General features: G+C 39.4%; 1 protein-coding gene across 2 annotated transcripts; it reads left to right on the top strand.

Annotated features, from left to right (window-relative positions):
- Positions 1 to 991: 991 nt before the first annotated feature.
- ehd3 (EH-domain containing 3) lies at positions 992 to 19,212 on the top strand. Of its 2 annotated transcripts, XM_053646697.1 has the most exons (7): positions 992 to 1,209; positions 1,499 to 1,772; positions 4,892 to 5,068; positions 9,102 to 9,199; positions 13,143 to 13,555; positions 15,673 to 15,837; positions 17,553 to 19,212. In XM_053646697.1, the coding sequence occupies exons 2-7, from the start codon at positions 1,546 to 1,548 to the stop codon at positions 18,078 to 18,080; spliced, it is 1,608 nt and encodes a 535-aa protein (XP_053502672.1). In that variant the 5' UTR covers positions 992 to 1,209; positions 1,499 to 1,545; the 3' UTR covers positions 18,081 to 19,212. The 2 variants fall into 2 exon arrangements, with proteins under 2 accessions (XP_053502672.1, XP_053502663.1); XM_053646688.1 differs by lacking the exon at positions 992 to 1,209 and having other exon boundaries at positions 1,244 to 1,772.
- The last annotated feature ends 7,240 nt before the right edge of the window (positions 19,213 to 26,452 follow it).

Genomic DNA, 26,452 nt, shown 5'->3' with positions numbered 1-26,452 from the left:
CCAGTGAAGCAAACCATCAGAACAAACCCACAGTGTCACAGATGCAAAAAGTGCCGTAATTCCTACACCACTCACCCAATTTGGATATAAATACCCTTGAATTAAAAGATGAAAGTTTGCACTTTGAGCTTGTTATTTAATTTCAGCTCCTGTATACTGTGATCGACGGCTAAAATAAGAATAATTCTGTCAGTGTCCAAATATTTATGGACCTAAGTGACAGTACTTACTGTGTGTGAATTTTCTTTATGTAACAGCTGGATATTTTAGTTATGTGGTATGTTAAGTAAAATACATTACACTGTATGGACAAAATTATGTGCACACCTGACTGTCACACCCATATGTCATAGTTGAACATCTCATTCCAGATTTATTCCTGGTATAATGCACTCCACTCTTCTAGGAAGGCTTTCCACTAGATTTTGGGGCGTGGCTGTGTGGATTTGTGTTCATTCAGCTACAAGAGCATTAGTGAGGTTGAGGTCAGGTGCTGATGTTGGGATGGTGAGGATGCTCCAGTTCCGGTTCCAGTTCATCCCAAAGATGTTCAGTGGGGTTGAAGTCCGGGCTCTGTGCAGGACACTCAGGTTCTTCTACCTTCTTCCAACCTTAACCTCGCCACGTCTGCATGGTGCACTTTGTGTCATGCTGGAACAGGTTTGGGCCTCTTTGTTCCAGTGAAGGGAAACTGTAACGTTACATCGTACAGAGATGTTCTATAAAATTGTGTTCTTCAGACTTTGTGGTGACAGTTTGGAGAAGAACCACATCCAGTATGGGTGTGATAGTCAGGGGTGCACATACTTTTGAAATTAAACCTCACAATGTGCTGTCTGTTATATTTTGTGATTGATTTTAACATTTTTACTCATGGAGACTGCTAAATGCTGTAGATGTAAATGTACTACACACACACACACACACACTTTATTTAGGGAAACCCGCCTCCTGTGCTCGGATTGGCTCTCAGTCGCACTCAGGAGCAACCCTCTGATTGGTCAGTTCCCTTGCTGAGGGGATGAACTGGGCTGTGCCAGCAGAGTGAGGCGTTTTCTCTCATGTTGCTGTTTTGCAGTTTATACCTTCAGTGGGGTTTAAATCTGCAGCTCAGGGGAACCGAGGAACGCCGCTCATTTGGTCCTGCTGTACCGTTTATTTTTTTTTGCCTGATGGCTTTCTAACCTCTTGGGTCCATCCTGAACCTAGGTATTGTTCTGTAAACAGAGTCGTGTTCAGTACGCAGTGCATGTCGGGGCTGATATTACAGTGTAGCTGTGTAACCTTTCCTTATGTCCATTACACATGAATGTATCTGTTTTTCTGTCTGCCAGCTTGAGTTGGTGTTTTTTTGTTTGTTTGTTTTGGCACGAGGTATCGTGTGTGTGTGTGTGTGTGTGTGTGTGTGTGTGTGTGTGTGTGTGTGTGTGTGTCGAGCTTGGACTGCAAATGCGCAATGGAAAAAAATGTCAGTTTAATGGCTTTGACTCTCAAATAGGTTTTCATCTGAAGGATAGAGAGAGAGAGAGAGAGAGAGAGCGCACCATGTTCAGCTGGCTGGGAACAGACGACAGGAGAAAAAGGGATCCTGAGGTGTTTCACACTGTCAGTGAGGGACTCAAGAAACTGTACAAAACCAAACTGCTGCCTTTAGAAGAGTACTACAAATTCCATGAGTTCCACTCACCAGCTCTGGAGGATGCAGACTTCGACAACAAGCCCATGGTGCTGCTGGTGGGACAGTATTCCACTGGCAAAACCAGCTTCATACGGTATGTCTGGACAGACTGCTGACTCATAATGTCAGTATTTCTATGCAAAATGCATGGGGTTGGAAATATATAATGGAATTATTATTATTATTATTATTATTATTATTATTATTTATTACATTGATGCTCTGCCCCACCTGACGCTATAGACATGCTGCCAAATGCCAGGCCACAGCACACAATGACTCTTATATAGTGTTTAAAAAAGAGGGCTGTACGAAGCTGTACAACACATCTGGGCATAATAAGTATTTGGGGAGTTTTTTTTCCCCCCTAAAGATAGCAGAAATAATTTGGTAATAATGAAGAGAAACAAACAAGAAATAATAACGCTTTCTTCCCTTCTAAACTGTAGAACGTGCCCGGCATACAAATGAGATTTAGCACGTTGCCGAGATTAGTCGTCTCTTTTACAAATCACACAAGCCAAAAAAAAAAAAAATGAGCCGTTCTGAAATACTTCTTAATGCGCTCAGTACTTAACTTAAATCATGTCTGCATTCTGAATGTGTAAAAAATTTTAATATTTTGGATTATATAATATAAAATATTTATTTTTTTTTAAATATAAAAATGTGATTTACTACTGCTAGAGTACTACTGGTGACACTTATTTCATTGACATTAAAATAAATAAATTGTCGTATTTAAGAGCATTTGAATTCGATTGCACTTACTTCCATGAGCAAATGAGTATAATTGAACCATTTTGAAAATGTAAAGAATCCCCAGCATGAACCTTTTTTTTTAAGTGTTCTTTTGTATATCCAGATTAAATGAGCACAGATACTGATTCAGCATGATGTGATTTGTAAATTCAGCACTGGGGATTGTAATGCGTAGGAAGATGCTCGGGACTGTGATGTAATCTTGAACACGTTTCACATCTTCGAGATTATAAGTTAAGATGCCTTATTTTAATACAAAATTTTCAGAAACCGGTAGTGCTTGTATGTGTATGATGATGACCAGCAGTAAAGAGCTGACTCTTTCAGTGCCATGTTCTTCCCTAAACTGGACTAAGTTTGCAATATTTTGACCAGTTATTCTTCTTCAAGATTCAGCTACAGTACATCCCATTTATCCTGACGTACAGTAACTAATCACCTCCTCTAATGATCCTGAGTATGTACTGTACATCCACCACCAGCACTGCATATGGCGCCTCCTTGTGTTCCACAGCAAACTCATGCGTCATCGTTCACACCAACTAACAGATCAGACATTGGAAAGAGGAAAAGAGTAACAGCATTACTTAAAGCTTTTTTTTTTTTTTTTTGAAAGAAAAGAAATCCATACTAACACCTCGTCGGCTCTCAGCTAAAAGAGCAGGCTGAGAGAGTGACGCGAGTAGCTCATAAGGAATGTGTAGAGGAGAACGAGGGCAATTTCCCCATGTTACAGTTAAATGGATTGTGTCCTGACACCACATATCATCCATGGTCTTTAGCAGAAATGCCAAACGTGGAAAGTATTGCCAAGCCACAGGAAAAGCTCCCCATGACTCTGGTTCCTGCGGTTACATATCTCTAATAACATCCAGAATGTGTGCTAGTAAACTAAAGTGACACAGTCCAGGCCACATGGTAGTCCCCAAAGCCAACAGAACACCTTCTGGGTATTATTCCGTAACTTCATCTGGTTAGATATCCATGTGCTGTTATCGATTAGCCTTGAACCAAGCATATTTTCTTGCTGAGTGCTACTTAAAAAGATAGAAATAGATTTGAGCAGCATGATGTCTAGCTTTTAAAAGTCATATTTCTTACCTAGCTGGGGCAGAAATGTTCCTTAGAGTGATTTCAGACTCAGCCGGAGTCTCCACCCAGGATGTCACTTGGCGTTATTGGGTATTAGATCATTATGTTGAAATACAACCCTAAGATTCTAAAGAGTTCCCTGAAATCAGGAAATCAGGGAATTTGACTGCGAATTCAGCTATCAACTTCATTTACTGACATTTCTCAATCTGTAGGTTTTCCATATAGCTAGACCAGGGGTTCCCAAACTTTTCCAGGGCGAGGCCCTCCAAATGGCATTAACATTTGACTGAGGCCCCCCTTTTGCAAGATGTATTTAAAACACATTAAAAATACAGACTTCTGAATATATCCCCCTTTTTTACATTGATGTTTTGTCTGTTTAGCAATTAAAAAGATAGGTATAGTAAATGTGATTTTAATATGTATAAATAACATGTTATAGTAATGCATATATTGAACAAATCATGTATTTGTTTTTCACACCAAATTGTTGAGGCCCCCCGGGCGCCCCCGGCGGCCCCCACTTTGAAAACCAATAAGCTAGACAACCAGTTAGCCGCTCAGTAAATTGACTTGCATTGCTAACGGTAGGCGCAAGTGGGATTTCAGTATCTGAGTCTTGGTCTGCATTGTCATGTATTTTAAGTAGCCAGTCTTGTCAAAATATTTGTCTTAATTGGTTTATCAGTAACATTTTAAGCACGTTAACTAGTTAGCTTGTTAACCTGGGCCTGGTTTATATTTCTGCATGAGCATATTTGTGCATACGATGTGCGTGGGCAGTCACATCAGAGTCCACCTTAATACTTGCATCGCATGTGAACTTAACCACAAGGGGGCAGAAATTGGAAACCTCAGCTTTTACTGCAGAATGAAGGGAGAAGAAGCTGGCGATCATTACTGCTTTATTTTTGGGCTCTAAACTGCTCAAAAAGAGAGGGAGCAGTGCTTTTTGGATGATTTTTGTTTGTCACAACGCTGCCTTGGCACTGTGTGGGTTATTACAGGCAATATTAATTTAAAACTCTTAATAAAACCTGTGGAATCAGGGTTACATCTCCTCATGATAATGTGTCCAGGTATTCAGCTGGACACACCCTCCCTCCTAAACCAGTCAGAGCATGACATACGAGTCCATAAAAACACTTGCCCATAAACCTGACGCAAAGACCCAAAAGTATAAACAGTCCTTAGCCAGCAGTGTTGGCTAACGTTCAGCACATGCTAAATGTTCTGCACCTGGCTTATGCACTGGTTTAATGTCCTTTTATAGATGTAGCACCACAGTAACAGGTATTGTATGTAAATCATATAAACATTACGTAAGCTGTTACATTTTTGTGTGTCTTACCATAGATACCTGCTAGAGCAGGACTTCCCAGGCATGCGGATTGGTCCAGAGCCCACCACAGACTCATTTATAGCTGTGATGCACGGGGACATCGAAGGCCTCATACCAGGAAACGCTCTGGTCGTGGATCCAAAGAAGCCTTTTCGTAAGCTCAATGCTTTTGGCAATGCGTTCCTCAACAGGTCAGTATGAAGAATATAAAGGTTTAACATTTATATTTCATAATTTACCCCAAAACTTTGTTATATTAAAATCATGTAAAAAGAAAAATTCTAGAAATCGGTATATTAATCTTATAATATGAAATATTAGATACATTTGACTATATTTCAAATATTTTCACTTGCTAAGGTGTGATTGTTTTGCGGCCTTCGCTTCATGCATTTTAAATAAAACAGGCCTTGATAATGAGTTGCTAGGTGTGTAATGATCCACAAAATTCAAATCGATTGATTGTGATGTGGTGGCGTCTCGATACGATGCGTTTTCGATACAGTAAAAAGGACCGTGAATATTTATCTTAGGTTTCCATTTTCAGTTGATGAAAACACTCAATGTTAGCAAAGTACAATAACTAAAACCGAGTTACATAGCTCTCTGTAGCCTTAGATGTGTTTTTTGAATCCTGCATTCTCCACTACTGAATATGAACTTCCCAGTCGCCATGGTGATTTCTTTAACCCAGATAGGATCAGCGAGGAAAGGCTTCCCGAGCACAGTGCGTTTATGGTGTTCACACTAGTGTACTGGCACACTGTAACGGTTCAGTCCACAACTTGTTGGCCATAAGTGTTGGGAAGCCGAAGTGCTGTAATATACCGTAACTGCTGTGTACCTGAACACCACAACTTCAGGGCTTTGGAGGAATTTTCCAGTTCCTGTTTGCTGATGAATATAAAGGTAGCTGTTTTCCTCAAACTAATACGCTAGTACTCTAGAATAATGTCTGATTCGAGATAAAGAAGAAGCAACTTTTTCACCATGGGCTCAATTGCATTTAAATGTTCATTACACCTCTTGTATTTTATGATGAATAACCCACTTTATTACACAGACTGTTAAATATATTGTTCCAACAGTCTCATATCAATCAATACAATATGCCATGTAGTTTCACCCCTGTTAAGTGACTTACTATCTTCTGAACGTTTATATGATGCTTTTTTCGGGGGGGGTTGACAGGTAACGTAGTTCTATTTACAATAATATTTATTCATTTGACAAATGACTTTATTCAAAGTGAGCTAAAAGATGAGTACCATCAAGTGAGCTAAAGTTACAGTTCATTCAGTAGTCCTTTGTTTGTTTCTTCAGTTCTGGATGATCTCATCCAGTAGGTAGACACCTGACTCTGAGTCAGTCAGTCAGCTGTTACCCTGCTATCCAAGCTCCACATTTCTCCTCTGGTTGAAGTTCCATTCATGGTGGTCTTCCAGGGCATCTATAAAATCTGTCACGTGACATGTTCTCTCTCACATTCTACTGCTTTATCCAGCAATTAAGAAGATCTTGTTTATACACTACACGAGAGTAAAAAACTTTACGTACTGAGATCATCTTCCAGGTGAAAAGTGTTTAGCGTAGTTTATTGTCTCTCAGTGGTGATGTTGTGACACTTTTTGTGAGACAAAATAATGCTCTGTGTTTGTCAGAACATCCCTGAAGATGTGTTTAACTGCTGATTATTTTTGCAGGTGCTGTCGCTCAGCGAGTTGTGCTCCTACTTTTTTAACGGGGTAGTGAATCTTGCATGATATTTAGCTTCTTGTGCAGAAAGAAAGAAAACAAACAAACAAAAAAAAGAGTCCAGCAGAACACTTTGACAGTATGAGGTTGGCTCATGGTGTGTTGTCAAAAAAAAACATGATGAAATTAAAGTTTTGACATTTTTGCATTCAAAGGAAAGGTACAATCAATTTACTGGACAAAATATGATCATAAATTATTTGAAAACACTGCATGCAAATTCACACTAAGCTGCTGTGTTTTATAATATGAAATGGTTGAGTAATTTATGCAGTCTCACTGGTTTTCAGATATATTTATAGACATGTGTAACGTTTCTGACTCTGAAAATAGCAGCAGTCATGCTGCTATGATGTATGCTTGTTGAGTTACATGAAGACACAGCCGTGTAAGGACTTGCTGGATTATATGCAGATGTTATTATAGAGTAAAGCACACTACTCTTGGTTTGTTGGGCAGCTGTTATGTATGTGTTTAACAAAATACAGTACATGTGTACTGTGTTATTTGAAAGCTGATTTTCTGGATAATCTTGAAAAAGTGCCATGAAAAGCATATCATAATATAAGTTGCATATAATAAATATATATATATAGTGTGTGTGTTTGTGTAACCAATGTTGGGTAAGTTACTCAAAAAAAAAAGTAATGCACTACAGATGACTAATTACTACTTTAAAATTGTAATCTGATTACATTACTGATTACTGCATGTAAAAAGTAATCAGATTACTAATTACTTTACTTTCATGTTACTTTCAAGCCCTATCAAACCTCCAATAATACACTACAAAGGGAAACTCGTAGTTCTTTCAGTAATTTTAGTGCGCGTCAATGTATGACATGATAAGAAAAAGTCGGATTTATCATGACACTTGCCTCGGGTGTTTGTAGGACAACCAGACCGATAAAATATAAAACTTTTCTAAGTAGGCTAGTTTGGTGTCGCTAGTCAAGGGGAGGCACAGCTAAGTTATCATTGTATTAGTGATGGGGAGTTCGTATCATTTTACTGACTCTGATCTTTGAATCTCGTTCAGCAAAATGAAGAAATCTTTTTTGCAAGTCATTTTGTTCATTTCAGCAGAATTTAATTAAAATGTTACATGTTAAATTCCCCAACACATATAGTACTTACGCAAATGCTGATCACATTTGGAATAAAAAATAAACTATATGCTAATGCAGCCAAGGCTGAATTATGAGAAACAGAAATGATTAATTAATTGCTAAGCTGGTCTTCAGGCTGTGCAGTCTGTTAGTTCACCTCACCTCCCGATCAGAGTCGTTCTATTCTGTCTGTTCCCCGGAAACAGAAATTATTAGTTTAGCTCTCGAGTCTTCAGGTTCGAGTCGTTCGTTCATCCCGTGACCACCCCATAGGCTAAATGCAGAGGAGCTGTGACGTGATGAATGAACGACTCGAACCCGAAGACTCGAGAGGTGAGCTAAGCATTTCCGTTTCCTGTACAGAACCTATGGGGATGTTGCAGTGCATGCGCAGTCAAAAATGAAGGAAACACTCGCTGAGACAACTCGTTGTTCAAGAGTCATATAAAAAATTTGTTCAAAATGAACAAATCGGTCGTGAACGACACATTGCATGGATTTAGCTGCTACAGTGCCATGCAAAGTACATTATCTTTCCTGATGTTCTGCTCATATCATGTTAACATAAACTGGAACTCGTATAGACATTTACACACCTTGTTTTCCTGCTCAGCATCAGAGGATGTTACTGTTTCAGTTTCAACCCCTTTACTGTAAATAAATAAATAAATAAATAAATAAAAATTCATTTAAAAAAATCCGTGTATATCCATTTTTCCTCACACTGACTGTGTGAGCTTGCGTTTGGCAGAATTGAGAGCTGTCAGCCAATAAGACACAAGTATTTCCACATATTTGCCTGTAAACCGTGTCTGATTGGTCTCACCTCTGTTTACTGAAGATATACAATTATTCGGGGCTAAAGAAAAAATGTTCAGGGCAAAATGTGATTTATTTTAAAAATACATTTTACTTAATATTGTTTTCTTAACAATAAATTTGTAACACAAGTAATGTCAATTTTATGACATGTAACTGTAATCAAATTACATAAACTTAAAATGTAATGTGTTTACTGTGTTATTAGAAAAAGTAATTAGATTACATTAACTCTGGTGGTAACACTGTATAGTAACAGTTTAAAAAAATGTGTATCTGGTGGGGAGTGCAGTGGCATTGTGGTTTGGATAATTTGAGGCCGGTTTTTAAATGCAAAAACTATATTAGGTTTACCCTGAGATGCTACTGAAAACTAGCTGTTCATCTGCCATTTCAGGGTTCTTTACTCACTCATCTACCACCAAGTCAGGAGAAAGTGAAATATGGTTAATATGGTTATTACTTCATGTCTTCTTATTGTGTGTGTGTGTGTGTGTGTGTGTGTGTGTGTGTGTGTGTGTGTGCCCGTGTGTGTATGTAGGTTTGTGTGTGCCCAGCTACCCAACCCTGTTCTGGAGAGCATCAGCGTGATTGACACTCCAGGAATTCTGTCTGGAGAAAAGCAAAGAATTAGCAGAGGTAACACACACACACACACACACATGTTAAATGAGTACCTCTGTATCATTAGTGCAATCTAACAGTTGGTTTATGATTATTATATCTCACTATTGACAAAGCTGTTAGTTTGATTCGTACCGCTCTGTCTCTTTCTGTGCTAAGCGTAAAATAAAATATAGTCAAATGGGTAAGAGAAGCTGCTTGGAGCGAACATGTGGGTTTAGATTGCGGCATGAGGATTTGATAGTAAAAGCAGACTTTTTTTGCTGCTTCAGAATAGGAAAACTATTTCGATTTTGCATGAAAAGCTACCACACCATATCAGCAGTACTATTATTCAACCAACCATATGTAAGCGTCTGAGTAAGTGATTTGAATCCTGTTGTTGGTGATTATAATTTTGCTTCACACACACAAAAGCTGCAAACATTGTAGACTTTTTTTTAAAGAAATAAAATGGGCAGTTAGTCATTCTTCCTCATTCTTTCTTCCCATGCATGGAGTCATGACCTTCTCATTCACAGCTCAGTGTGAGGGTTGTATTTAGCAGCACCTAATCAAACTGAGCAGTTCCATTCATGCCACTACTCCTTGTGAAATATCTCCGCATGAGAAGGAAAAGGAAGACTTATTCCCTTCAGTGTCTATCCTGCTCTCACCCAGTAGCCTGCAAGCAAAACATTCTGATTTCAAGTAGGGCTGCAGTGGGGCAAACTTCCAGTACCATTGTTTTCATTTCTTTAAAATAAAATCCACAAACTGTGTGTTACAAATATAAACTTAAGACTAAAACTTTACACAACTGTTTGTCCAATTATATAAGACTGAAAAGAACCCAATACACACACACACACACACACACACACACACACGCATCAGAATATGTTATTCATTTAGTACGTTAGTTTAATTCTGTGCTTTTTTTTTTTTTGCATCTATAAAAAGTTATACATAAAAACTTGTGTATATATAAGTTTTTGTATATATAAATTTTTATGTATAACTTTTTATAGATGCAAAAAAAAGCACTGAATTCTACAGTCCTAGCAATGCCTGTTTGATTGGTAGAACCTGTCATTCCACAGGGATTGCTTCAAATACCAGGTTCAATTACATTTGATTGTTGGTGTGACATTTAATTTGACTCTCTGAATTATCTTTTGTTTATTTTATCATCAATGCGACACTTGAACTTGTCTACCACTCATAGGTTTTTGCAAATTAGCATTTCATTTGTAAATAAATTAAAAACAAATCCATCAATGAACGATCGTCAGCTCAGCTAACGTGATATTTGTGAATGCGTGCAAATAGATTGATTAAGTTTACAACATCTCATTTGAATATATTTTGATACAGTTAACAAAAAAAAAAAAATTATTTAAACATTTTAAAAACTTTCCTACTGACCCCCTGCAATTACACCACTGACCACCAGGGGTCTGCAGAATCACTGCGCTAAACAGTAGCGTACACAGTGTATAGTGGAAGTGTATAGTACCTCATTTGGGACACAACTTTAGTATTTACTCTCCGAAGTGTGTTTTCGGAACAGAAGTAACGTAATGAGTAAATGTGCCGCGTGCAGACCAACTAATAGATAATGAGATTCGTTGACCATGGTTTCCATAATCGATTATTATCGATTTTATCGATTAGTTGTTGCAGCTCTAATTTCAAAACTGCATTGTTCCGAATGATTCTTCATATAGTTTCTTGTAATAACATTGTTCTCAACAGCACATGACCAAGAGACGAGCGAGCCAAGCTGACAGGAGTTCCTCTTTCTCTCTCTCTCTCTCTCTCTCTCTCTCTCTCTCTCTCTCTCTCATTTGTCGTTTTATGGTCATGTTCACAGGTGCTCGTTGAACTCCAAACATCCTTTTCTGTTTTGACCTGATTTGATTCCTGAGTGATTTTTGTTTGTCTCTTCCACTGTCAACAGAGGCAACAGAAGATGTGTGTGGTTATAGCTGCCTGCGTAAATGTCCATACGGAGGTATTGTAGATGGTGGCAAATTCTCATAAGCGAGTGTTAACAGCCTCAGCTTGTTACTCCACAAAAACCGAGGCACTGCCTTGTCATTCCTGACAGGCACAAAATTCCAAAGCCTAAAATTAACGCATAAATCTCTGTCTGCCTCAATGCCAAGCTTCTTTCCCAGTTTTACTTCTGTTATTGTCTTGCCTAATCACATGATTTGTTTAGTTTTAGTTATAGGCTTGGATGGAGATGGAGAGATCTTAATTATGAACTAGAACAATTAGCAGAAGTCAGTTTCCTCCCTCTCAGGTTAATAGCTATTGTAGAGTTAGGAGAGACCCAGGTAGTGGGTGAATATTGACCAGTGACTGTATATGAGTGGACGACATGGCAACAAGGGGAAGTGTGCTTTTTTTTAATTCAGTTTAATTCAATTAAATTTTATCTATAGTGTGTTCTTAACAATCTTCCTTCTCACAATGCAGCTTTACTCTGTCACTTTGTTCACTCATGTTGGTTTGCAAATTATAATATCGGTATAATGAGCTAGCTTAGACATCATAACATACCAGGAAAACTGTAAAGAATTCCCTGCTGAGGGTCTGTTAGAACAGTTTACAGCAGAACACAACATAGCTTTGCTATAGAACATTCCAGAGCTCTTGGTGTGTTTTGGAGAGTGTGTGCACCTTCATGAGATTCAACCGTCGTGTCCAAAACTGTCAATCGCCTTATTAATCACGCCCTTTAATTTATTGTTGAATAACTTATATAAAATGCATTTATCATAAGAAAAATATCAGGGGAGATATCAGGGTGAACTGAAATTGTAAACATGAAATTTTGGTTCCTGTCCCATTCACCGACATTGGAATGGGCAGGGTTAAAAATTGTACTGCAGCCAGCCACTAGAGACATTTTGACTTCACTTTTAAACCTGTTATGTCAGCCACCCATTTATACAGTCACTGCTGTTGAGTAAGACTGCACTTGAAGATTGTCAACTCTCCCAGCATTAAGAAGTGTCGCGCACACAGTGCTGCAATTATGAAGTTCTTTCTTTGTGCGAGTGCTAAATCAAAAGTTTTTCTTTTGATTCCAGCTGGCATGGGATTTTCCTGTGGAAAAAAAATATGGCTGTGCCTTCCATATTCCATGCCCCTGATTTGAAATATTAACACACTAACCATTGCACAAAACGGCCATTAGGAAACACTGATTCTTTTCTGTCTTTTTCCTTTTTCTTGAATTTGCATTGTTGTGTTGCTGATGGGGTGTGTGAGTGAGAGAGAGAGAGAGAGAGAGAGAGAGAGAGAGAGAGAGAGAGATATGTGTGGTGGGTGTGTGAAAATTTCTGTGGCCAGGGTTTAATAGGAGACACACTGGTGCTGAGTCATGCAGCTAGATTTCAGCTGAATACATATAAAACATTAGGAGTATGGCTGCTCTGATATATTTGAAAAATTTTCCATTCATTTTATTTGTATAGCACTTTTAACAATAAACATTGTCACAAAGCGGCTTTACAGAAATTATATAAATTCCGGATATAAATTTTTAATTTATAAATGTATCCCGTTTATATAGCCTTCTACACCACAGACGTTTTTGCTCTTGAAGATTTTCAGACATTGTTCTAGGTGCTTTGTTCAGGGTAAAAAAAAAACAAACACTTTTGTTATTGTATAGTAGTATAGAATGGTGGGACCAAGACTACAGCTGGAGCTATGGAAGGCATTGCATCCTGAAGACATTACATCATAAAATCCCTGAGCCTGAATGCTTTTTAACCACCCTGTTCTAAGTGCTCCAGCAGCTTTCATGGGATACTCGGAGACCTGTACATGGTCTAATGAGTCTATAACTCTTCCTGCTTTTCAGCTGACTCCCTAGACCAAGTTCATGTTAAAAAATGAAGGCTCTTTGTTATGGACACCTTAGTCCATTGACTTCACGCTCTGCTTCTCCCACTTCCAGGCTACGACTTTGCGGCTGTGCTGGAGTGGTTTGCTGAGCGTGTAGACCGCATCATCCTTCTATTTGATGCCCACAAGCTTGACATCTCGGATGAGTTCTCGGATGTGATAAAAGCCCTGAAGAACCACGAGGACAAGATCCGTGTGGTACTTAACAAAGCAGACCAGATTGAGACTCAGCAGTTGATGCGTGTCTATGGTGCCCTGATGTGGTCGTTGGGAAAGATTGTGAACACGCCCGAGGTGATCCGCGTCTACATTGGCTCCTTCTGGTCACACCCACTGCTCATCCCTGACAATCGCAAATTGTTTGAGGCTGAGGAGCAGGACCTGTTCAAGGACATCCAGTCGCTGCCACGCAACGCTGCTCTGCGCAAACTCAACGATCTCATCAAGAGGGCCAGACTTGCCAAGGTAATACTCAGGAAAGGTACTGGACCTTTTGTTGGACAAGTTTGAATAATATGTGCAATTCTGTTTCATGTAATTTCCCCCATGTTGCACAATGAAAATCCTCCCTAGACAAGGTTTTGGCAACCTAACAATAGTTGTGTCTCAAGCCTGAGTTATAACTATGAGGTAATAAAAAATCAGTGCCATGGAAAAAAAATCTGCATCTTATCACTGAAAGCTGGCTCTGTCTCTGTGTAAGTGACCTTACTATAGGATGGTCTGTTGTAGGGATGCACCGAATGTTCGGCAACCATAATGATTAAGTGAATAAGTGAAAAGGCCGAATAAATTTGACTGAACAATGACATGTTTGATGACGTGACCAAATAACCTAGCAACCAGAGTGAGACACGCGAATGTCACGATCTCGGTTCTCGGAGGGATGAGGGGGCGCGCGTGCACGAGCTACGTGCACGAGTGCTCAGCGAGCACATGCTCTTCGGATGTTGACAACCGTGACATTGTTTACTGTGGACACGTGCGTTTGTTTTGTTTCTGTTCTATCTCCTCCCTGTTTTGTCATTGGTTGTTGTTTGGGGGTATGGCTTTATTGTTTTCAGCTGCCAGCGCTTAGCGCTGATTATATTCGGGATATATACCGCTCGTGTCCCTGTACACCTCGCGGGGTATTCTGTCACGTCGCGAGATGTAAGGGAGTAGAGTACAGAAGCAGGTGCAGGTAAAGAATTTTCATTTCGGTGCATCCCTAGTCTGTTGGATCAGTTTTGTCCTGCTGCACTGGGATGTGACTGCAGAATTTAGGGAAAAATCAGAGCAGAGTCTTGATGTTGGTGAAGGTGAACAAAATTTTTTTTAAATGCTGACAAGGTACAACTAAATGGTACAGCACAACCTCAGCATCTATTAGTGAATCTAGTCTACTGCCGTAATCCATTCTCACATCTATATTTAAATGAACCTTGCTTGTGCAGTAGCTTGGTAGTTAATCTGTGTGTGTATGTAGTATGTTCTCTGTGGCACTCGGTTTTATTTATTATAGCTTGGTTATTGTGCATGACTAATCTCTCTCTCACAGCTAGCTGAAGGCTTCCTGTCATCCGATCCCTCCTGTACGCTCTGCATTATTGATGTGGTGAAAGGTGAACAGAGAACCATTGATTTGTCCTCCATAATACAGTACAAGTGCATCTCTGTTGTGTCTGTTGATGTTTTGCCATCATGTGCTTAAAGCTAATATACAGTGGTGTTTAATTCTTTATTGCATTATTATGTCTTTTAAACAGCTAAAGACTTGTTATGATTGTGCATTCACCTGGGATGACCAGTTTCAGGGTACTGATGCACGGCAGCAGTAGGTGGATGTTAAGTGTTTATATGTTGAATTGGTATTGATTTGGCTGTATGTGCACTCTTAAAGTCCTCAAGTTGTTGATTTTCAGCACTGTGCCTTTTTTCTTAGTCAAACGTGTCTGGTTCTGAAAAGGATTTCCAAGAGGGCAAGGGGACGAGACCTTACTAAGAGCTTCCTGCCCTTCTGTGAATTTATTTTCCATAGAAAATGATGAACTATAACGAGTTCCTCAGTGAAAAATATAATCCAAGTCTGGGTAACCTGTCAGCTTGAGCGCTTCTTCCTTTATGCAGGAAAGCTTCCGTTAGCTCATTGGTGCTTGGAAAAGATCTATACTGGTTTTAAATCTATCACTGAGAGACATGACTCTAATTCCCTTGAAAGTGAACCTTGATGTTAACCTTCAGTTTTGGATGCAACAAACTAGAAGTATACTTCCCCTGCTGTCATCAAAATATGAGGTCATGTATCTTTTGGTTTGTGGCCAGTGTCTCCTCAGTGTTCATACTGTAACCTGTGGAGGCTGTATGAATGTTGAATGTTTGTGGTCTTCAACCACAAACTGGTTGGTGGCTTTCCTCTTAACCACATTGTAGTGGACACATCGGGTCTTGTGGTGGCTAAAATATAATATTTCATGGAAAACTAATTATCAAGCAATATTGCTTATTTCATAACAGTATAGTTCTAATTATATCTGACTAAATTGACTTATCCAATGTAACTACTCCGATGCCTTTATGGTGGAAACTTTTGATTTTCACAGGTCCATGCCTACATAATCAGTTCTTTGAAGAAAGAAATGCCCACTGTATTTGGGAAAGAGAACAAAAAGAAGGAACTGATCAACAGCCTGGGAGAGATCTACAGTCGGATTGAGAAAGAGCATCAGATTTCTCCTGGAGACTTCCCCAATCTTAAAAAAATGCAGGTAAGCTTTCAGGCTGTTTTACACAAATTTACAAGTAACACTTTGTATTACAGAGCAAGGACTAGAACGTGCTATGTAGTTAATGTAGCTTTAGGACCTGTCCTAGTAACTGTGTTTAAACCTGGGAAGCACCTGAATTCTGGAAAACAGTCAAAATTCCATGAAACTAAATGCAAATCAATAAATAGGTGTTTATTTTAAGTAGTCATTGTATTTGTTTTTTCAATGAATGCAGTCTTCTCCCTTTTCACTTTTCACTGGGGAAAAAGTACTTCATACCTCATATAGTAGACAATGTCAGAAGTGTTCTGGTCATACCGTTCTGTATGCAGAAAACAAGCTGCATGAATAAAACGCAGCCTGAGCAAATTTAAGAGTGCACTTACCCCAAACACTTGGTCATTTGTGCCTGCTGGGATTAATTGAATACAGATTGTCTGTTATCTGTTCACTTGGATACTGTGGCATCCTGAAAAAACCCTGTTTAACTGTTTATTTTGGAACTGTATGCACTGACCCCCGAGGCAATGAGTGATCCCTAAACCATGTGCACATATACAGGTGCATCTCAGAAAATGAAAATATCATGGAAAAGTTCATTTTTTTTCTTGTAATTTTATATATATATATAAAAAAGCGGAACTTTCATATATTTTAGATTCATTACACATAAAGTGAAATGTCAAGCCTTTTTTTGCTTTAATCTTGATGATTACAGCTTACAGCTCATGGAAATCAAAAATCCAGTATCTTAAAATATTAGAATAAAGAATTTATAATTAAAAAATGTTGACCTGATTCAGCTAATTCACTCAAAACACCTGCAAAGGTTTCCTGAGCCTTTAATCTCTGTCTGGTTCAGTACACACAACCACAATCATGGGGAAGATGAAAGTAAATTTTGCATTTCATTTGGAAATCAAGGTCCCAGAGTCTGGAGGAAAAGTGGAGAGGAACAGAATCCAAGTTGCTTGAAGTCCAGTGTGAAGTTTCCACAGTCAGTGATTATTTGGGGAGCCATGTCATCTGATGGTGTTGGTCCACTGTGTTTTCTCAAGTCAAGCGCCAATGCAGCATCTACCAGGAGATTTTAGAGCATTTCAACTTTATGGAGATGCTGATTTCCTTTTCCGGCAGGACTTGACACCTGCCCACAGTGCCAAAACTATTAGTAACCTTTTTTGCTGACCATGGTCTTACTGTGCTTGATTGGCCAGCTAACTCGCCTGACCTGAACCCCATAGAGAATCTATGAGAAACACCAGACCCAACAATACAGACGAGCTGAAGGCCGCTATCAAAGCAACCTGGGCTTCCAGAACACCTCAGCAGTGCCACAGGCTGATTGCCTCCATGCCACACCACACTGATGCAGTAATTAGTGCAAATGGAGCCCCGACCAAGCATTGAGGGCATAAATTAACATACTTTTCAGAAGGTCGACATTTCTGTATTATAAATTCTTTATTCTAATATTTTGAAATGTTTCACTTTGTGTAATGAATCTAGAATATATGAAAGTTCCACTTTTTGAATTAAATTGCAGGAAAAGATGAACTTTTCCACCATATTCAGATTTTTTTTTAGATGTAGTACAGTGTTAGAAAATATTTCACTTCCATCCCAGTGGTCTAACATCCTCTTACATGGTCTCTGTATTGATTTGTACAACAGTTCATGAGCTATGTACAAACGTAAAGTTTCTCTGTGAACAGGAACAGCTGCAAGCCCATGACCTGAACAAGTTTCAGCCATTAAAGCCAAAGCTGCTGGACACAGTGGACGACATGCTGGCACATGACATCGCCCAACTGATGGTACTGGTGCGCCAAGAGGAAACACAGCAGCCTGGCCAGGTGGTAAAGGGCGGTGCCTTCGAGGGCACCATGAACGGGCCATTTGGCCACGGATATGGCGAAGGTGCCGGCGAGGGTATTGATGAGCTTGAGTGGGTGGTTGCGCGTGACAAGCCTACATACGACGAGATCTTTTACACACTCTCGCCTGTCAATGGCAAGGTGACTGGTGCGAATGCCAAGAAAGAGATGGTCAAGTCAAAGCTGCCTAACACCGTGCTGGGCAAAATATGGAAGCTGGCTGACATTGACAAGGACGGCATGCTGGATGATGAGGAGTTTGCTTTGGCCAACCACCTCATCAAGGTCAAACTGGAAGGGCACGAGCTTCCCTGCGAGCTTCCGTCCCATCTGGTACCTCCTTCCAAGAGAAAAATACCAGAGTAATACCACAGCAGGTCATATTTAGGAAAAGTGACTATTAGGACTTTGGAAACTGTATGGACCATTAACAATGAACATGATTACATAAATAAAATGCTAGTAACTGACTGCTCTGAATTTTCCCTAGAGGTCTGGATTGAAGTTTGTCTGATGACTATTTTCATCTGTGTATGTTTGTGTTTAAGAAATGACAAAAGTTAGGCTCAGTACAACATTTCTGGATTGACCCACACATCCAGATTTTAAACATGCTTAAACCGTATACATTTTATTTCATTTTTAATTTCTGTCTTGGAGCACTCGTGTCTTAACAAAAAAAAGAGTAACATCATCCTTAGTCTTAATTACCCTTGTCACAGTAGTTATCCTAAATATAACCACAAATATAAGAAACACTCTTTTTTTCCTAAGTATATGTACGTTGTACGTCCTGTGAAAGGGGCATCATGATGAATGCAAGCCCTTTCTAGCCTGACCAAGAGACTGTTAATGATATACTGTATGTGTTGTGTTAGAACATTGACTATTTGACTCTGTATTTAGTGTATGGATGGATGGGTAGTGATAGCAATCTTGTCAATTAATATAGTGTACTGTACATGTTAATCCCTCTTAATGTTAATTTTAGATGTATTTAAAATACTTACTTGATTCCTGTTTTTAAAAATACAGATTTAAAACTAAGTGAGGCAGCACTAACATTTACATCTAACTTATTTAACACTTTTTTTTAAAGCTGGTTATGCATTAATATAAATATTTATGTTTTTGTCTGTACTTGTTCCTTGTTGATAATTCAATCATACTGCAACAGTTCACAAACATTTTTCTGTGTGTCCTTAAAAGCTATTGGTGTGTACAGTGTTTACTGTGATTTAACAGTGAAACATACCTATATGCAGCACATGCTTATACGGAGCCTCTGCCTGTATGCTCAGACAAGGCAGAAATGTTTCTAAATAAAGGTAAACATGATGCTTGAAAATGATCGCTATTGCTACCACAGGCCTATAATTTCGGGTCACGATGGTCAAAATAATAAAGTGCACCCTGTGGCAGGTTCCCATGTTTGATTTATTGGTGTGCTCAACAACCTTTAGTCATCCGAGTTAATAAACTACTGTGTACCAATGCACATCAATGTTGTGTTGTGATATTTTCTGACTGTCAAACTGATGAAGGACTACCAGGGCAGTTTCCTTCGGAACTTGTAGACTATTAAGGTTTGCGTATTTCCTTGCCAAGTACCAATACCAAAATCGTTACCGTGTTCGTGTGAGACAGTAAATGGTGCCTGCGTCATGGCTGTCCTCCACTCATTTGTAGAACCACAGTTACATATGTTGTCTTCCAATTTATATGGAGATTAATGTTTACAGCATTCAGCAGAAGTTCTTATACTGTACAGAGCAACTTACAGAAGTGCTTTCTAGTGCTTTTTATTAGAAACATCCTCATTCTACTTCAGTAGCAAGAACTAAGCTTAACATTGAGCTAAAACCTATTGGAGGAGGGTTTATGGAATGTTAATGGTGAAGAGGTCTGTCTTTAGTCTTCGTTTGAAGAACAACAGTGACTGGCGGCTTCATTCCACCACCTTGGTGCTGGAACAACTGGAGAGTCTTGACGCATGTCTTCCATGGATCTTCAGGGATGGTGGGTCTAGTTGAGCTGGGCTAGAGTCTCACAGACAATGTGGTGCAAGCTGAGGTGTGATGAGAGCCTTAAGCATCAGTGTTGTACATCTACAATGTTTAAAATTTGCAGTTACAGGAAGCCAGTGGAGGGAATGCAACAATGGGTAATGGTATTGTGGAAGAACTTGAAAACAAGTCTTGTGTCTGCATTTGGGATCAGTTGCAATGGTTGGATAGCGAACACAAGGAGATCAGCCAGGAGCGAGTTCCAGTAGAACTGGAAGTGAACTGAACTGAAACTGAACAAGCACCCGAGTGAACCTCTGTGTACATGAAATGCCAGATCCCCCTGATGTTGTAAAGGAGAAACCTGAATGAGTGAGGTTAGGCAAGAAGGATAGTTGGTTGTCCAGGACACTACCTCAAAGCTTGTGCAACATCAGATGATATGTCTAATGAGATCTTGATGCATCTCCAGGGATATACAGTAGCTCAGACTTGTTGGAATTTAGTTTCAGCTTGTAACCTACCATCCATGACAAGATTTCCGACAAACATGCTGAGATCTGAGCAACACAATTCAATTCAATGAAGCAAGAGTGTCAGAGGGATAAAAGGAGAGGATAAGTTGAGTGTCATCAACTTAGCAGTGATATGACCTGATTGAGAGAGCAGGGAGAACAGAAGAGGACCCTGCACTAAGCCTTGTGGGACACCAGTGGGAGTCTGCATGAGGGATCCCCTCCATGTTACCTGATATGACCATCACTTCAAGCAAACCACTACTATGTGTCCCAAATTCTAAGACTCATGAGGATTGACAGCAGAGTGTTGTGATTGACCATATTGAAGGTTGTTGAAAGGCCAAGTCTACTTCCTTACGTTTCAGACCACCTGATGTTGAGCTTCTGTGATTGCTTTACAAATATCCATAAGTGACTCCTCTCCTCTTAGTGCTGCCCAAACAGTAGCCATAGCACACATCAAATGACCCTTCTTGATTTACGTTCAATCACGTTTGTGCAGTCACTTCCTTTCCTCAATGGGCTAACCAGTCTTTCGACAGCAGGTTTATGGGTTTATGGTGCTGCCAAACACCCAAACAAGCGGCCAGTACTGCAGGGTATGTGTACGCCATGAGTTGAGTCCACATTCTTGGGGTTACATTGAAACTTAACTGACTCCCACCAGAAAAAGCAGAACGAAAATGAAAAAATAAAACATCATAATATGGATTCATTTACAGTTATAAAAAATACTGACAGCCCCCTTTGCCCCTTCCCTTTTTTATTGTCTTGTTTTGCATTATCAAATTTCATGACATGGAAATTTCCTGTTTGTAACACAATATGTTCCTCTGCTCACGCAAGCTGTCTCACATCTGTCTTATGTACTAGACATCAGGATGTGATAAGTGTAGCGGTTCAGCCCTTCCACAGCCTTCTACTGGTACAACAGTATCAGCAGTACAGTGTTTTTTGTGACATGCTGTTCACAACAGTCATTGACTGTGTTTTTGCCTTGTAGACAGGTGTCATTATTTGATTTCTCTAGAAATGAAATGAAATTTCTAGAGAATTATAGGCTATTGATGAAAAGCCCAGAACTGAATGAAATTCAGTGTCCATAGATCCATACATGCTCATAATATCACAATATTGGGCTCAATGTTTTATACTATAGTGCTGTTAAATTCTCAGAAGTTGTTGATTAAAACTTAAAAATTAACACATTTTTAGAGTATTTAGCCAAATATAAAGCTGATCTTTAACAGGCACAGAGAAAGCCTTCAGGTGAGAGGACTTCACCCTCTGTGGTTCCACAGTAAAGTTTATTTTTTGTCATATTAACTTCAACAGAGAGAGAATAAGAGAGAAAATTTCCTGAGTGAACAACGATATATACCTGCTACACTTGATAGAATGTTACACAACTCTTAATGTAAATCTCAATGAATGAATGAATAGACAGCTTTTTATTATTATTATTAAAACGTGTAACTGTTGGCATATTGCTGTGCATATTTGTGGTATAAAACACATTTTATTCCTCACATACAGTAGTGTGTAGTTAACAATACAGCTGTTCTAGGATTCAGTCTCATGTCTTTTTGTAACTTATCTCGTCTTTCCACAAGTCAGAAAGAGAATAAGAATTTTTTAAAAAGAACAACCTCACATTGTTTTCATGAGTACAGGGACTGCAGAGCGAGAGCCAGTCAGAAAAAAAAAATCAGTCTGTCTCAGGACAAATGCCCTGTCCTTGATTCTTCCTCCCTCACTGGGCCACCAAAGGAAGGAGCTGATCGCTATCACACGAAACCTTTCCCCCACATTGCACAGGAAAAGCATCCCTCCAGGTTAAAGTTTGTAGTTTGTTGATTGTTACTTCCTGAACAATTTTTTTATTAGTAGGGATGTATGACTAAAATGTTGACAAGGTTCTATATTTGTAAAGGAAAAATATACAGTGCGGGAAATAAGTATTGGACGCGTCAACATTTTTTTCAGTAAATAAATTTCCAATGAGGCTATTCACATGAAACATTTACCAGACATCAGTATTAACTCAAGAAATCTGGATTTATAAAGAATTCACAACATTAATAAATAATGTTACGTGTAATCAAGAGGAATGACATAGGAAAAAATTATTGAACACGCTAACTGAAATTTATTTAATGCTTAGTGGAGAAGCCTTTGTTTGTAATGACAAAATCAAGATGCTTCCTGTATTTGGCCCATTCTTCTAAACATCCATCCATCCATCTTCTACCGCTTTCTCCTTTTCAGGGTCACGGGGAACCTGGAGCCTATCCCAGGGAGTATCAGGCACAGGGCAGGATACACCCTGGACAGGGTGCCAATCCATCACAGGGCACAATCACACACACCCATTCATACACTACAGACACTTTAGACATGCCAATCAGCCTACCATGCATGTCTTTGGACTGGGGGAGGAAACCGGAGTACCCGGTGGAAACCCCCGCAGCACAGGGAGAACATGCAAACTCCGTACACACATGGCCCCGGCGGGACTCAAACCTGGAGGTGTGAGGCAAACGTGCTAACCACTAAGCCACTGTGCGCCCCTGTTCTAAACATATTGTCTTTAAATCTTGTTGAATTGGATTCAAGTCAGGTGATTGACTGGGTCAGTCTAACACCTTGATTTTTTTTCTTTGAAACCAATTGAGAGTTTCCTTTGCTGTATGCTTTGAATCGTTGTCCTGCTGGAAGATCCACCCACGTCTCATCTTCATCATCCTGGTGGATGGCAACAGATTCTTCTCAAGAATCTCCCAGTAAAGGGCTCCATTCATTGTTCCTTCAATTATATGAAGTCTGCCAGTACCATGTGATGAAAAACAGCCCATGATGCTTCCACCTCCAAACTTCACTGTTGGTATAGTGTTTTTAGGATGATGTGCAGTGACATTTCTTCTCCAAACATGGTGTGTAATATGACAGCCAAAAAGTTCAATTTCACCTGACCAGACTACACTCTCCTAGTATTTCATAGGCTTGTCCAAATGAGTTGTAGCAAACTTTAAACAAGCTTTGACATGCCTTTTCTTTAGTAATGGAGTCTTGCAGGTTGAGCGTGAGTAGTGGAGTGCATTGCCTATTGTTTTCTCTGTGACGATGGCACCTGCTGCATCCAAGTGTTTCTGGAGCTCTTTCTGAGTGGTCCTTGGCTCTTGGGCTACTCTTCTGACTATTCTTCTGACTTCCTGGTCAGAAATCTTGTGAGGAGCTCCTGTGCGTGGCCGGTTGATGACGGAGTGACGTTGCTTCTGCTTGCGGCCCCAATGGTGCTTAGTGGAACATTCAGAAGTTTTTAAATACATCAGTATTCGATTCCATCAATATGTTTTGCAACAATAAGGTTTCGATGGTTTTGGGAGAGCTCTTTGCTTTAACCCATCATGAGATGTTTCTTGTGTGACACCTTGGTAACAAAAAGCCTTTTTATAGACCATCAATTTACTAACCCAGCTGATATTAATTTGCACAGATAGGGGGTGTAATTACTTAGGGATTTCAGCTGGTTCCTTGCCTTATCTTGCCTTGGAAAACTGCTTTTTCTTAGCGTGTTCAATACTTTTTCCCCGTGTCATTCCACTTTATTACACATAACTTTATTTATGGACTTTAATGTTGTGACTTCTTTATATTTCTGGATTTCTTGAGTTAATACTGATGTCTGGTGAAAATTCCATGTGAATAGCCTCATTGGAAATATATTTACTGAAAAAAAATGTTGATGCATCCAATACTTATTTCCCCCTCTGTATATACAGTATATATTTGGCATAAAATTTATGATCATGCTACTGCTGTTTTTGTTGTTGTTGTTGTTGTTTTTTTTTTAATCTAAAATCAAAGGTGAAATAAAAGAACTAAAAGAACAACAGCAGTGCAAATGGAGCTTGTTACAGAGATAAAGTGTACACACCCCTAACTAAAGGTTTCTACATAGCTCACACTGATATAACATACACATGTTTATATTACACTTTTAGGATGAAGTGTAAAATGGTGTAATACTATGTATATACACATTTTTTCGGGAGGGGGGAACAGAATCCTTGCAAATACATACTAAACTTGGAAACTATAAATAAAAAAACAAATATATAATTAATTTCAGATCAAAACTCTATTACTGCCTTATTTTGTCCTGTTTATTTTTTGTTAGCCTGTTGTGCGTCCCCAGTGAGGATGGGTGTGTGTGAACTTTCCAGAAATATAAAGAAGTCAGGACACAATATGAAATGTTTAAAACACCATATTCCTGGTGGTGAAGGACAATCCGTTTACATGTATATCTTATCAGTTCCTTAGGAACTTTCCACATAGTGATGGATAGATGAGGAAATGAAAATAAAACAGAACAGCTGTTATCTTGTAAGTTCCAAATATATTACATTGTCATTATAGTCCTGTGTAGAAAGTTGTATGGGAAGTGAATGGAAGGTCAAATCTCAGCTAACCTCAAAATTCACATGTTAAAAGAACATTGGTATTTTTGGTATTTTTACATTTTTTTTTCATCTTTTTCAAAAAAAAAAATATATATATATTTCCAGAAATTTCACATGCACACACCCATCTTCACTGGAACCTCAAAAGCCTGTCAGTAAATATAAAAATGAATGGGCAGAATGAGACAGTTATATGGGGTTGATAATGATATGATTTTGATCTGAATATTTCCTGTTTATTGCCAGTGGATTAATGATCTAGCCAGGATAATTACTGGGATGTTGTATGTTGAATAGAAGTAAATTGGCTAAGAGTAGAGAGACTCCAGTGCGTCCTCGTCACAGTAAGAGAGTAATGTAAAGAGGCTGAGAGGAATGAACAGTTTGCAGGCATACCCTCGCTCCCCTTCTCTACACTGGAATATCAGAACAAAATGTGAGAAGGTTTAACGAGAGTCGGGGTCAGGCTGCTACCCTCATAGGAAAGATTACATGAGGCTACTAGTTAACAGAACATAAACAGAATTCCAGTTTCACAACCTGCAGTTATTTAGAGGTCTATTGCCCTATGATCCTGGTGTCTCTGGGGCAGAGGAATGAAAGTGAATGAACTCCAATTATGTGTGCAAAATGCCATGTTCATTTGCTTTTGTACTGCACAATATGTTATGTCTGTTTGTTCTGTAGAAAGTGTACCATTTTAAATAAAATAATAATTACTAATAAAAACTTTTATTTTACACCAGTACAATTATTTCTGTTCACGTTCACTATGCCAGTTTGTTTCTGCAGAACTTTAAGACTGCAGAATATATAATATCTGGTATATGCAGCTATTATACCCGGAATCTGGCAACCTGCACATGAAGCTTAAAAAAGGACAAATTCTTAAACATGATACTAATAGGAAATGCACTTTTTATTTTTTTCCAACATAAGAAATAGGGTACATACAGTATAAAGTAGAGCTGCTGCTCCATATAGCTGTCACAATTCGAGGTTGAGCCAGAAGCAGGTGCAGATAATGACTTTTATTGAAGGAAACGTACTAAGAAACGAATACACTATGACAACTTGGAAACACACTGTGGCAAGAAACAAACACCGAGACATAAACAACGTGAGTCTTAGACACTACTTGGTAGAATACTGTGGCAAAACTAAACATAGACTAACAAGATCAGGAAACATGGAACACAGGGGTCTAAGACAACGAAAGACCAGCACATAGTGCAGACCAGGACTATATATACACATGAGTGCTCATTAACCAAAACGTGAATCAGGTGCAGGTGGTCATGTGACAACTAGTGCAGTGCAGTGGCTGATGGGAAATGGAGTCCAGAGTTTCTTGATACGTGACAGAACCCTCCCCCAAGGGCGCTACTCCCGGAGCGCCCAAAATTATACGTCCTCCCTCTGGTGGTCCTGGTCCCCTGGGATAAATGTCCCCAGCAAAACCAGGAGGCCAGGCAGCTTCCACAATGGCATAGGGAGGCTGAGATATTTCCTCGACTGAACACGAAAGCGGGGCGATGTCCTCGGCAGAGCATGAAGGCAGAGCGGCGACCACAGCAGGGCAGGCAGACTGAGCGAAGTCCTCGGCGGAGCATGAAGGCAGAGCGACGTCCCCTGTAAGGCCAGGGAGAGGAGCGTGGGTCTCCTCGAAGCAGTAGGGGGAAACGACGTTTGCCATGGAGCCGGAAGGCTGAGCGACGACCTCAGCAGAACAGGCGGGCTGAGCGACG

This window comes from Ictalurus furcatus, chromosome 2 (genome assembly GCF_023375685.1).
Source record: "Ictalurus furcatus strain D&B chromosome 2, Billie_1.0, whole genome shotgun sequence".
In the NCBI taxonomy this organism is placed as follows: Eukaryota; Metazoa; Chordata; class Actinopteri; order Siluriformes; family Ictaluridae; genus Ictalurus; species Ictalurus furcatus.
The sequence above is the reverse complement of the archived record's forward strand: the minus strand, read 5'-3'. Positions and strand labels throughout refer to the sequence as shown.